Here is a 14,907-nt window from a genome sequence, read left to right on the forward strand (position 1 = left end):
TTTGAGCCTCTCAAAAAGCTGGAATTCAAATACTGCAAAGCCATCTATTCATGCTTCTTAATATCTTTCAAGAGACCAAAACAGGACTAAGCACTGCTCACAACCCTTCACCACACTGAGGCCATGTGTTTTGATAGGGGTCATAAATGGATCTTGCCTTATTTAAAAGAGTCCTCATTTTGGAAAGTTTACCCTCAGCTTATTTGATAACTCTTCACCTGAACAGAGGAACTATTTCATCATTAGCTGTCCCTTCATGTGTTCATGTTGACTTTCCACAGCTCTGAGGTATTTCTGTCTGCCGCTGCATGAAAACTGAGGCCCAATGTCATTATATGAGTACCACGTTCTCCTCTGATCTTGTCTGTTTCCTCTCTGCGCACTCTCAGGCCGTCACAGGGAAACTCTCATAGACGTAAATATGTGCAGCCCCCCCTGGACAATAGGCCACCTCAGTGCCTGCCCTAATTGTGCTTGTTGACAGTGACTTGGCCTTGCTGTCGGCCGGGTGTTGAGTGAGACTGTTGAGAGGCCTGGCTTCCACTCCACTTCCTGCCTCGCTTCCTTTCAATGGAAGTCCCCTGTCATGTGACCAGCTTCGTGTGGCCTTCCCCAGCTGCAACAAGAAACCTTACAGGAAGTATAGTGAGGTCAGAGGGGGCTGTTCACTCCTCTACATCGCAAAGACAGAAAAGACTCAGGAGGCATCTAAATCTGTGTGGTTGTCACTGGAAGACGTCAGCACGCTTCCCGTCGAGTAGATTACCTTTATTCTGCTCACAGGAAAAGGAGTGAGTCACATGGCATCCTTTGTGGTACAAACATATTTTTTGCCCTTGTGCATTGTCCAGATTCCAAGGTTAGGGCGTACAAAGAGATCTTCTTTGCAGGAATGCTTTACAGTAAAAAGTCTTCTTGAGGACAAGACACTAAACTTCAATCCTAAAGTTTTTTTTACATGAAAGCAAGTCAGGAGTTACAGTTTTAAACATCGTTGTTGTTGATGTAACTTGCCTTTTACACTTATTTGTATTGTTAACATTATGATTACATTTTGAAATTTCATAGTTACAAAAAATGAAGTGAAGTCATGCTAATATACTATCTGTTAAAGACATTATAGAGCCAGTATGAATTATAAGTTGAATGAAACATGGATGTAACCTCAGGGTTGTCACCAATTGGTTTCTGAAGAGGCCCAAAGATGGTAGTCGCCATATTGGAAATGCTGACTGGTCAAGAGGTGGAGTTAAGGCATGTTGATTCCCTTGCAGCCTTGCAAACAACATGTCAACCAAATCAGCCCCATGATTAAATATGCCTTGTTATGCATCACTCTTAACCTTAATATAATCAACATGTCCATCCATCCATACATCTTTTATCTTTACCCTTTATCCAGTCAGGGGTCCCAGAGGGCTGGAGTCTATCCCAGCTGCCATTGAGCGAGAGGCTGGGTGCACCCTGGACAGGTCGCCAGTCCATCAAAGGGCTAACATGCACTGACAACCATTCACACACAGGAGTTTGCATGTTCTCCCAGTGCGTGGATTCTCTCTGGGTATACCGGTATTCTTAGTAATCCAGATCCATTCCCTGGGTAAATGAGATATATAATCCCCAGGTGCTTTCTTTGTCAACCCTGGATGCTCCTCTCAGTTGGGCCTGCCCAGAAAACCTACAAAATGAGAGGCGTCCTTATCAGAAACCTGGAAAGTCCAAACTTGACATTGTGTCTCTTTGTAGCTCACAGCCTACGTCTGGCCTATCTGTCAGGGCTGGGTCGAGCTTCCTTATGGATAATTCTGGACGCACTTTTTTGTGATCTCATTCTTTCTGTCATTTCCCAAAGCTTGTGACCACAGCTGAGGGTTCCGGTATGGATTGACTTGTAACTTGAGAGCTCTGCCTTCAGCTTAGCTTCCTTCATCATACTAGTCCAGTAGGTCCCTTTTGTACTCCTGACACATCACCAGTCTACCTGCCGTACGCTGTATACTGTCACTCGAGAGAAAAACCTAAAAATACTTGATACAGGGGAGAAACTTTTCAAACTGGGGGGACAACTTCTCTGTTTTCATGGCCTCAGATTTAGAGGTGCTGACTCATCCTGACAACTTCACTCATGTCTTCAAACCACTACAGTATGCTTTGAGGACCATTGTTTGATTCAGACAATAGAACCACATCATCTGCATAGAGTAGAATAACAGGCACACTCAACATAGCAAGCAGAGCCTACATGTTTCATGGAACAATCAAAACTCAAATCCTGTGGTAAAACAAATTCATGACTCTCTCCATGTGCACTAAACTAACTCTGAAATGCAACTGCACAGCCAATGACAACCACCCAATGTCCCAGATTGACTTGCTGCTGCTTATGCTGCTAATGGAAGTCACACAGGGGACTCTAGACACAAAGTTATATTTTTTTATATCAACTGTTCAATTTATCAATTTTAATTAGCATTTAATGTCTTGACAGGCATTAATAGCAGAGGAAGATGAGATGCGAAGCAGACATCATAGCTTGGTTATGGACAAATTATAATTAAGGATATTATTCGTCCAAGAAGGTTAAATGAATAATAAAAGAATAAGACAGGATTTTTAGCCCAGATGGTTTGGACCTGACAAAATAAAGCCTTGACTTTCCCGTCACATCCTTTGACCTCAGCATTTCAAGAAATAAAGACTGATTTCTACACTTCCGATGTTTGATTTTAAAGCTCCTTGTAGGGCTTAAGAGGAGGAGGTTCTCATAATGTATAAAAACAAGATTTAAAGGAAGAAAGAAATAATGAATATTGCATATCTTTTGGCCTTCAGTCATCCTGTCTCCTCTTGAATCTTTCTGGGCAGCTCTTGAGAGTTCCACTGAATTGGGATCCTCTGATAAAATACTTCACCCAGCATAAAGCTTGACTTTGCAGGTTCCTCCAATCATTTGTAACGTCTCCATGACCTCATTCACTTTGGCTTCTTTTCTGGAATCAATAAGGAGATTTATAGATGAGTACTCCAAAGACTCCTACACTGAATAGAATGTAATGAATTCAACTCTACACTTATCTCAATGAGATCAACTCAGGTCCTGATTGACTACACTGAACAGTTCACTAAAGATTGAAGCATCTGTATTCATGACATTTCCCTTCTTTCTTTTTTTTTTCTGCTATGTTGAATGGCTGTTGAACGGGGACAAACCATTCAGTAAAGAGGATCTATGCTTTCAGATATTGTAGCATAGAGATAAGAAGAACTTAAATTGAAAAGGGCAAATAAAAGAGCAAGATTTACTGATACGATACTGTACATCAATATGATATGATGTAAAGGGACATGACATGGTAGGATGAGATGGGATAAGATATGATCTTTATGATACGATACAATATAACACACTTATTTACATTCTCAGGGAAGTCTGCCTTGGATTGAAGTGCTGCACATAGCTTAGCTGTCTCCACAAGTCTGATTAAATAATGATTAAAAAAACATATTCACAAGTAAACGTAGAAGCACATACCAATGAAAATCACAAACAATGTAATGTAAATAATAAGGAAACTGAAGATCCCTGCTATAACTTCTGACAGACCTACAGTTCAAACCTTCAAAATATTCAATGAACTATTTGACCTATAACACACATGAAAGCAGCACATTCATTTTTTATTTTTTTTTAAGTTACATTTTTTGGCCTTTTTGCCTTTTATTTTATAGGACAGCTGAAGAGAGACAGGAAATGTGGGGAGTAGAGAGCGGGGGAAGACATGCAGGAAATGGTCGACCGGCCGGGAATTGAACCGGCGACCCCTGCGATGAGGACTGTGGCCTCTGTACGTGGGGCGCTTAGACCGCTAGGCCACCAGCGCCCTGAAAGCAGCACATTCTTACATTTTAAACTCATAGCCCCTCACTGTCTGACCTTTTTGCTTGGAAAAACCTTCACCAAGAATTTATAATTAAGATATTTATATATTGATATTCTTTTGACTAAATTATTGCAGCTTTATAACAGAAATAGATTTTCTTGGAATACAGGTGTATGATCTCACTCAAAATGCACCTCATACCAGTATTAGTATTTACATTGATTTCCTGTCATCAAAAATTGAACATTTGTTTGTGGTTAAATCAATATTTACCTCTATACAAATAGATGTTCATACTCAAAGTTCTTGTTTTTGCATCTTAAATCCTTGTAAATTCACCTTCTCCTCATTTCCCTGTGTGTCTGTCTCTGCAGGGAATTTGGCATCACTCCCATTGTTCAGAGCAACTGCTCCTGCACATGGAAGCTCATTATGCACCCCGAACGTAAGTGGTTCCACTTTGTCAATCCCATCATGCTGCTGATTCTCTACTACACCCTGGCCACGCTCATCCGCCTGTGGCTGCAGGAACCCATCGACCAGCTGACGGTGAGGACAGCAGACACAAACGCAATAAAAACACACAAAATTGGACCCTTTTCTGCTCTCAGAACCCAGACATTTACTGGAAAACATGTCTTTAATGTAGCCTCAGAGGTTTACTTTATCGGCTGACATGATGGATCTGTATTTGTACAATTTTTCCAAAATACAGCATTGAGTCAGGTTTCACATGTGAAAGGTCTATTACGGAAAACATTCACTGAAAAATAATTTACAGTAATTTACGGCGATGATAAAGGATCTTTTTCTTCTTCCTTTACTAATTTAAACACCAAAGTTAGACAATATGAGAAGTTCTCAGACGTTTGAGGGAGAAATGTTTCAGCTGTGAGCTTCTGAGTTTCTCTAAAACCAGAGGGCAGTTGCTTTTTCTCGATTCCTTTTCTGATAGCCATCAATTACAGAGGCCTTCATGTTTCATTCACTTTTCATTCTCTTTCTCTTCTTAAGTCTTTGCTCAGTGTGCCAAGTTCACATCTGCTTTCAGGGCTTAGTTCAGGTTTCCTGTGAGATACAGCTTCACCTCAGAGGCTAGACAGAAAAAAAGACAACACATGTGCAACAAAACTTAAATGAAGTCTCTTAACCAAGAAAATCACAGCTTAAATGTATACTGATGATGTTTGAAGTCCAAGGGAGGCTTTTTTCTGTCTTTGTAATCCTTAAGGGAAACAAACTAAAAAAGGCCTGCTGGGAAATTAACTAGATTATCACCTCCAGATTGAATAACACAAACAGTGTGATTAAACTTTAATTTATCCCACTGCACCTGATTGAGCTCCTGCCTGGAGAAAAACAGTAAAGCTAGAACTGAGTCTGATGCAGGCGGTCAGCGAGTGTCAAAGATATTAAGCTGTATTTGGCACACAGCAGCTCCACACAGCTCCTCAGTAAATTCCAGACAGAGAACAGAAATAGAAGCAGATTGAATTAAACGGGCAGCCAGGTGGCCTCGTGAGCAGAGAAACTGTATTGATGGAGGCTTACAGGAGGATCGATCTGTCAGCCGTAGCTCAGGTGTTATCTGAGACACTCTTGTTCTAATTCTGACGGAGCGTGAAGGGAGGATGCATCTTGGCACCTTGTTTCAGTGTTACTAGGTCGTGTTAGGATTGAGCAAATGTAACTGTTACATAACCACCACACTGATTTATGAAGAGATGAAGCATTGATGTATACACGTTTAAAAATGTATGTCACAGATGTAAAGCATCATTTTTATAGTCTTATTTAAAAGTGGTGTCGCTGTGATGTGAAGCTTTTTAGACTAGTGCGTCAGATTAGACACTGAGCATCAAAAGGTTATAAGAAGTCAGTTTTTATTGCCCTCTTTTATAGGACAGACATTTTTTTAACATTCAGGTTTCCATCATAGATTGCATAAAACCGAATGTGGTTTCTGGGACTTTAACAGCCAGCCTACAGTTTTTAACGCTTCTGCATTGGCTTCATTTCACAAGACCAGAGGTTGCTGCTTGTTGCCCACATGTGCATCAAAACAGATTTAGCTCCCTGTAATCATTACACTTGTTAAGACTAAAGTTAAATACACATTCAGAGTAACTGAGATAAAACAATTAGTGGAAAATAACCTTTCAATTATTTTTTTTTAACCAAATTTAACTTCTCTCCATTGTATTTGAGGAGCTGATGCCCTCCAAAGGATAATCATTAAGTCCTATCTTATTAAGGTAGCAGAAAACCTCCCTGATGCTGACACTTGAAAACCACCTGTGTCTTGGCGGTTTGGTCTCCTGATGTGATGTTTTTATTTTAGTGTGAACTGACCCTTTAAAGTCTGCACACACGCTCACCTTTATTCCATACTAACTCAAATCCTACAACAGAACTGAACCTCAAGGAACTGCTGCACGCTGAAGGAGGAGTTGGACTTTAATGCCACGAGGTCTCCAGCTCCTGATTTCCCCTCTTCGTTTCCCTCCTCGCTCCCGGCTCAGCTCCTCGCTCCTGTAATGGAGTTATAGATTAGTGTTTTTATAGTGGGGTCAATACTTCCCTGTAAACCTGCAGGACTGTATGCATTATTGATCTCCTCACAGAATGTGTGTGTGTGTGTGTGTGTGTGTGTTTTCACCTACTCTTACACTTTAAACGAGGCTAATAATAAAACATGATTACAGGATAAATCAGCAGCTGACAGGAGTGTTCGATAGTGAAGATGTCAGATTATGATTGACTTCGTCTTAGCTAAAAAGACGAGAAAAATCTGAATCCTGTCGCCTTTTCTGAGACGTTTTAGAGCTTTGATTTCTAGCTTTTTGTTATTATTTATTCACTTCATCAATCTATCAGTCAGACTTTATTATTCTAACAGTTTTCATACAATAAAATGTAGCACAAAGGGATTTACATAAACAGATAGTAGATAAAATAAATCAATGTGTAACATTCAACACAAAGCAAAACAAAGGACAAAGGAATAAAACAATGAAGTCAATAAAACAGGAAGTGAAGGACCGAGGAAGCTATCATGAGGTCGTAATGAGGAATGAGTCATTCTTCACCAACAATTTAAGTATGAAAACGACAACAGGATTGTTTGTTCAATGTTTCTCATTATTTGAGATGTCTCAACTCAGATCAGATCAACTTTATGGACATTCGTCCACAGTGTATACAGCCGAACAGAATGTTGTTGCTCCAGACCAGATGCTAAAGGGACAGAGCACATAACCTAATGGTTAATGGTTAAGGCAAATGTGCTGCATAAGACTGTGAGAGTCTGCCTTGACAGTTTTGAGATAAATCAAGTAAAACAGAAAACCAACAGTATCAGTAAACTCACAGAAACTCTCTTTATTAAAAGGTCAATGAGCTCCTCCTCAGATTCTGCCCTCCCACTCTGTCAAACTGTGATCCTTGAGAGTATCCTCTCTCGTTGCCTGACACTGGACCCAGCTCAGAGTCCGGTGGTGAAGAAATTTATCATCCGAGCCGTCTATCTTTGTTTTTTCAGGACGACAAGGACGGTGATATGTGCGAGGAGGAAGATCTGGATGGAAACAGAACAAATCACTCGGCCAACAGGAAGAGGCAGCTGTGGTGGGAATCACGCCAGGGCACGGACGAGAAAAATGTAAGTCAGGGTCCATAAGCACAAATTCATATAACAGGTTATTGATTATCGGACAGTTCATGAAATATGTAATCATCTTTTGTTTAGCTAACTACTACACAATACGTTAAGTAGCTCTCATTCTTAGAAACATGAGTACATACTGTTTGATTTAAAGGACAAAAAAGGATTAAATAGTTGATTAAATCTAAACATCTTTGAAAATGAAAGATCTCAGCTGGAAAAGTGCACACACTTTCTCTCTCACACACATTCTGACCTTGTTCCCATATCAAGGTCCGTAGTCCGTCTCCACTGGCCACCTCCTGAGGTTTAAAAGCTTTTAGGATGTGCAGACACAGATGAGTGATGGGCTCGATTTACAGAGTAGTGCAGCTCGACTTTGTTCCTGCTTATCAGCGACTCTAAAGAATGAGGAGGCCTTTGACTTCAGCAGCTCATCGATAACACACCTTGCCTTGTATGCTCTTTTCTTCTTCTTAGCTGCTCTCCACCCAGGATGGCATCAGTACAACCGAGGTGGGGCTGCTCTGGATTCAATCTGTGCATCTTACCCTGCTTTGCCCTTCTGTGTTGCTGCGAGTAAAGGAAATGCTGCAAAGTGCTTTTCACACTGCACCCATATAGAAAGCAGTTATCCTTTAACTCTTTTCCAGCCTGTCTGTCAGCCTAGAGGATCTGTTTGTGCAGCAGGACTCCTGATCAGCTGTCAAACTTTCACGATAAAGCCACCGGGCCTCTGATTTGAGAAAAAGGACAGATGTCTGAAGGATAAAAATTCCTATTTAATATTTTAATACACTGTTAAATATTGGGCTTATCATGCCTGCAGATTAGGATGAAATTATCAATCTGATGTGTTCAAAAACTGTAAAATCACAACTTTGTTTACAAACAAAATGTCACCAAAGTACCCACAACCTAAAACTGCAACTTCAAACACAGTTGTTTATATTTTTCTTATATCCAAAGCACAAAAGGATGAAACAAATATGGACTTTTCATTTAGTAAAGGCACTTAAGCTCTGGGTTGCCAGACTGGTTGTGTAAATGTAAGAACATGCAGTGTGAAAAGTATAAAATAGTCCCCTTTGTTGCTCTACAAAGTCAAAGAGTGGAACATCAAATCTTAACTAGCATGGAAGCTGTTACCTGTGTTTGCCTCTGTGGGTCTGGATGCTGTACAGTGCTGTGATCCCTCAACAAACCTGTTCCTAAATGTATTTTAACCCATGCTGATGATCCACAGGCGGTTCCCACCTCGAACGGCACATCTTTTGGCATGAACGGACCAGTCTGTCTGGACCTGTACTCAACCCCAAAGTATAAAATGGACCCGACTGGTGACGGTACAGGTGAGCCGACGAACAGTTCACTGTCTAGTGTCATTGAGCCAAATGCAGCTCAAATCAACAAAATAAACACTTTAGTCAAGGAGTGGAACTTTATTAACCACTATTAGTAAAGTGGGCATTAATATCTACATAAGGCAAATATACATATATTTGTGAAAGGAGTAAATAATATATTTTTATTGAGTTGCTTTATTATTATCTTTTCAAGTACTTCTTTATTTTCCTCTTATTATTATTTCTTAGTACTATTATTGTTGTTTTTATCTTAATATTGGCATTTGTGTTTACTATTTAGCAACACTTATCCAAAACAATATACATTTACTGTATATTATATATTATATACTCCAACACGGTCTCAGCAGATGTGTGTCTAACATGAGTCTGGTCCTGCTTGAGGTTTCTGCCTGTTAAAGGAAGTTTGTCCTTGCCGCTGTAACTTGCTAAACGCTGCAAAGTGCTCTGCTCATGGTGGATTAAGATGAGATCAGACTGAGTCCTGTCTGTAAGATGGGACTGGATCTTATCCGGTCTTGATGTTGAACTTTGTTAATAATTTAACGTAGAGTATGGTCTAGACCTGCTCTATTTGTAAAGAGTCTTCAGATAACATTTGTCGGGATTTGGCGCTAAATAAATAAAAATTGATTGATTGATATATTATATATTATTATGTGCCTTTTATTGAGATATAGGCCTGTGGATAGTGCAGCCTCTAGGTGAGTTAGTCGCTGAGCACCGGCACCCAATAATTGTAATTTGAAGCTTACATCAAAATAGATCTGTGTTGAAAAAAATCATTTAAAACCAGAAGGAAATAAACAAAAATTGAATTTAAAAGCACAAAAACAGCTGAGACATATTAGCACCAAACTTTTTTAAAAGTACTTTGACAAAAGGAAGGAGACACTTCTTTGGTTTGAATTGTACAAAACTTGTGTTGTTTCTATCTTTGAACCCAAAGCTGCCTTTCATTGATTTTACATGTCACAGTTAATTAACCAGGCTCAGTTTGGGGGAGACGTCCTGTGAAAGCAGCTGTTAAATGTCGGCTGTGACTCTAAAGGAGCTTTATAAAGAAAGAGAAACAACTCGAGGGACATCACTTGTACCGTGTGGACATATACTTGATCTGTCCGTGTGGGGAGATGGGTTTGTAGCCGAGTAAGAGTGCATTTCAACAACATCACTTGAGGTAACTTAAGACATACTTACAGAAATCTATCTATAAATATATTTCACACTTTGCAACTTTAAACAGTTTAAAACTTGCTGGGTTATAGAAAAGTAAGGGCTCCAGAAATAGAAGATGGTGTGACAAAAAGTCTATAAGAAACAACAAAGAAGTTGTTGACACTAGTTTGTGACTTCAGGATGTCTAATCTATGTAATATGTACACAAAGTCTTTAAAAAAGTCCCTGATGGACGACAAACAGTCAGGATATCTTGGCCTACGTTGCACAGGTTTTATATATTTGTGCCTCGTAAATCGACCCCAACTTTCCGGAGGCTTTACACTAAATCACTTGAGTGCCTCTCTTAACTTTATAAGACCGCAGAGCCCTGTAACTAACAGTGAGTTGTGTTTCTGTGTCCAACCAGAGAAGAAGGAAGAGTGTGTGTATGAAGTGTGTCTGCCTCCGGAGGATTCGGCATTGGAGGAAGGAGAGGAGAAGTCTGAGGACACCGAGGAAGGGATGACGAAAAGAGGAGTCGGTGCGATGGTCAAAATCTTCCACTTCATCATGAAACAGAGCTACATCTGTGCTCTCATAGCAATGATGGTGAGTGAGGCGGCTCACAGATGCTGCTACAAGCTCCGGGAGCTGGCATGTGGACAAAAACAAACAAACAGTTGCTAATGAAGATGTGACAGTTGTTTTCCAGTTTGTATTAACAGTTTAATTTGACATGACATGAAGGCAGAGTCTTAACCAGAAGCAACAGGTCTAAACCCACAGACCTGCTTCAAACATGCTGGTGTGATTAGTAGAAAACAAACACTCTGCCTCCCTGATCAACTTTCATTAAGATACCTTTGAGCAAGGCAGTGAAGCCTGCTCTGCTTCAGTGGAACCGCTGGCTGACCAGCAGGAGGAAACTGTGGTTGTACCGGGCAGCTCCTGTGGCTGAATATCTGGCATGATATTACTCAGAGGGAGCATCTGTTCTTAGTTTAAACATTCCTGGATGAATCACAGTTAAATAAATTTGACTAACAGCTACTTTTTGACTTGATGGTGGCTGGGGAACACACAGACTCTGTGATTTATTAAATGGCACATGGAAAGAAGAGATTTCTTTTAATGCAGCAAAGAAGTGAAACCTCAGAGTGTTGATGACTCACTGCTTCAACTTCAGGTTAACGTGTTTTATCTGCAGGTAATGAAAATTAGAGTAGGGTTCAAGTTAGTTAGATTGTTTACAAAGAGTCAGACAGAGTGGTGACCTTTTCCTCACCCACCCGTGCCCTCTCTATTTTTCTTATTTGAAATTCCCTGTGGTGAACTGTAACCTATGTGTTCAACCATGATAATCTCCTGTTTTGCAGGGGGGGTGGACTAACAGGCAAGGCAAGGCTAATATATGTTTCTATTGTATGAAAAATAGGAAGAAGACAGAAGTGGATGGAAATGATTAAACATAAAGGATTAGCAAGTATGAGTGTTCATCACAGGAGCGTGTGTGACGAAACTTGTGACTGAAGCAAATGACATCCCTCCGTTATAGGTGAACACAAAAAACGCGTGATTAGGGAAACCAGTCAGCACAGGAACCAGTAGGGCCATATGAGCAGGGCGATAACACCGGTCCTCACAAGTTTCTCTACACACCTGTCTGTGTCTGTTGTAGTGATGTCCATCCACTGCCTTCAGACAGTACAAAACACAGCAGCTCGGCTTTTAAGTAGAACTAACAGTTCCCACATCACCCTAATTTTAGCATCCATTCATTGGCTACCTGTTGTTTTTAGGATTGATTTTAAGATACTTTTTTAAGGCACAACATGGGCTTGCCCCTCCATATATTTCTGAGCTTTTATCCCCCTATGAGCCAGGACGCAGTCTGAGAGATCCTCTGGCAGTGCTTTGCTGGCTGTTCCAAGGTACAAACTGAAAACTTAAGGCGACAGGGCCTTTGCTGTCAGAGCCCCCTGATTGTGGAACAACCTGCCAGAGGAGATCTGACTTGCAGAATCAGCCCCTCATTTCTTTTCGTTACTCAAAACTTACCTTTATATAAAGCTTTTGTTTTGTGAATTTATTCTCATTTTTAATGTTTTACCTCTGCTTTTATTTTCTGTTTTTATTGTTTTTTTAAGCACTTTGTTACTTGTATTGAAAAAAGTGCTGCACAAAAGAAATTATTATTATTATTATTATCATTATTATTATTAGTATTAGTATTATTATTATTATTATTATTATGTGTTGAGCTGCTTAAAAAAACCTTTATCAGTGTAAAGCTGGACTCTACACTGTGTTGGTATTACTGAGTAATAAAATAAGATATACTTAATTGGTCCCCCATTGGGGGAAATTATTTCGTTACAGCAGCTTACAACACGGGACAGGGGAATACAACAATGTACTAACATAGTTAAAAATAAAATAACAATTATAATAGTAATGATAGAATAGAATAGAATAAAATATGGCAACTATTACAGATGTATACACACTATGTACCCTTCTAACACCAATGATGCCATTTCCGTGTATCTCACAGTGAAATACTTAAGTATGCTGTCATGTCATGAGGGACAATGTGACAGTGTGAATCATTTGTTTGTTTTTTCTGTGATTCCTTCTCTCCAGGCGTGGAGCATCACATACGTCAGCTGGCTGACGTTCGTCTTCCTCATCTGGTCCTGCGTGCTGTGGATGGTTCGGGACCGGAGGCGTTACGCGATGCTGTCCTCTCCCTTCATGGTGGCCTACGGCAACCTGCTGATAGTGCTGCAGTACATCTGGAGTTTTGAGAACAGGCAAAGCGTCTCAGGGCTGTTTGTCAGGAAGAAAAACCCTTTCCACTCGCTGTCATCCAAGGTTTGGGAGTTTAGATGTACTCTGCATACATGCAGTCATTAAAACTGACCTTTAGATTACAACCTGTGGTCCAGAAACACAGCTCTGATTAAATATGTTGTTCCTGAATGTAGCTAATGTATTTTTTTCCTCCTCAAACTTAACATTGTCAGACTGTTTTTTCCATAGGCCGTTAATTAAAAAAGAGAGGGAATCATGCAGGGTAGTCCTGAGGAGAAGGTCAGGTTCGTCGTGTTTTGACATGTTTTGGAATAGTTCAGAGACTGTCGTGTTGGCCGACATTGAATCCGACCTAAATGTGTCTTGAATGAGATTTTATACTCCAAGACTGTGGCCTTGATGAGTTGGAGCTACTTTTTAATCAAACAGTGTGTGTGTTTTGAAGATGTAATTGTGTTTCAAACTTGTGTCATAGAAAACTAACTTCTGATCTGTATAGATATATCTGCTCTTACTTTGTTTTGGCCACACGTGTTGTGCTCTCAGTGCTTTAAAGTAAATGTTAATGATTTGTGGGTTCATGTCCTCTTTTCTTGCCGCTCGTCTGTTTGTCTAAACATTTTATTTATTGTGTGAAGGTTCTGTGTCTGTTGAGCTTCTGGCTGCTGCTGAGACAGATGCTCACAGAGAGAGAGGAAAAACTAAAAGAAGACAGCGCTGGTCTCTCAGAAGTTCATGTGGAGGATCAGAAGAAGAAGGGTAAGTTCTTGTTTTATTTGTTTTAAAGTAGAGCAATGGGTACAGTTAATACGTTAATAAGAAGAACAACCAGTCGCAAACAACCAGGTAACCTGCCACAAGGAAAAACACTACCCACGTATCGTTTGCAGGTGTTTGAACTCACATAATACGTCAGGTGAATCATGAGAGAGGCTGTTGATCTTATGGATTAATACACTGAGGTTTCGTGCCTTCCTTTGGAGCCTTCAGCTTCATTTCGGTTTGTTAACACTGCAGACAAAATACTCTGTAGTTTATTTTTGCAGTGAGAGAAGAATGCTGAGGCTGTTCTGGCGGTGGTCAGGATTTCTGCCCTCGCTGTTCACGAGGGTGAAAAGGTTTGACTACCAATCCGCAGAAAAATCCCAAGATCAGATAAAACTTGACTTTTTCATTCTAGGCTAGCAGGGAGTCAAAACATTTTCACCTTCCAACAGGATCCAAAAATGTGTCACTAAGGAAGTAGAGTTTATTACAAGTCAAACTCGTGTCTAGGGTGAAAGATCTTTGTTTAATGTTTGGTTACTTTGATCCCCTATTGAACATTTATGGGCATTGTATTTATTTATCTATTTGTTTATCTATTCATTACCTTTTTTTTAGAAATTATATGACATTACAGAGCATAAAGATGAGACAGAGTAGAGACAAAAATACAATGTATAAAACAAACAAGCAAACAACAAACATACAAAGTAGTGAAGATACAATGGTTGTAAACATCAAGTACATTTGTGTATATGGATACATTATAATTGGTGTACGAATGACAACATGTTACCCTGGATTCATGTGGCTACGTATGCAAGCAGCTGTGTACTGTGTGTATAAATGTATATGAAACTTAATTTATGTAAAGCCATGTATAAAGACAACATGAAAAAGCATTGGCACAGTAAATACTATATCATCATATTAATCACTTCCAAACAGAGGATCACTAGTGGTATTCTACATTGTGTACCTCTCACATTTTTCCAGTTTCACTGAAGAACATGGAGCTGATTTCAAATTCTCGTTGTCATTTCTATTCATTTATAAGATTCATCCATATTGAGTGAATTAAGTTGTAATTTTTTTTGCCAGTTCCTCATGATTTGTTTTATTATTGCTTCTCTAATTACTAAAACAAGTGAGATGGGGTGACAATGCTGAAAAACGGTTGTTTTGATATAAAAGTAGGTCTAGTTTAATTGTTTACGGATCTATAAGCATTTGATATAGTCCTCTGTGTTTCAAT

The 14,907-nt window shown here is 39.7% G+C and overlaps 1 protein-coding gene across 1 annotated transcript in view; it reads left to right on the forward strand.

The window, feature by feature from the left end:
- LOC117826919 (piezo-type mechanosensitive ion channel component 2) overlaps positions 1-14,907 on the forward strand; it is a 100,246-nt gene that overhangs the window by 36,940 nt on the left and 48,399 nt on the right. Inside the window, 7 exon segments of the mRNA XM_034703341.1 lie at positions 4,256-4,430; positions 7,423-7,542; positions 8,026-8,061; positions 8,792-8,897; positions 10,501-10,682; positions 12,717-12,947; positions 13,526-13,646. Coding sequence (XP_034559232.1) covers positions 4,256-4,430; positions 7,423-7,542; positions 8,026-8,061; positions 8,792-8,897; positions 10,501-10,682; positions 12,717-12,947; positions 13,526-13,646 — 971 coding nt within the window.

Source organism: Notolabrus celidotus, chromosome 15 (genome assembly GCF_009762535.1).
Source record: "Notolabrus celidotus isolate fNotCel1 chromosome 15, fNotCel1.pri, whole genome shotgun sequence".
NCBI lineage: Eukaryota > Metazoa > Chordata > Actinopteri > Labriformes > Labridae > Notolabrus > Notolabrus celidotus.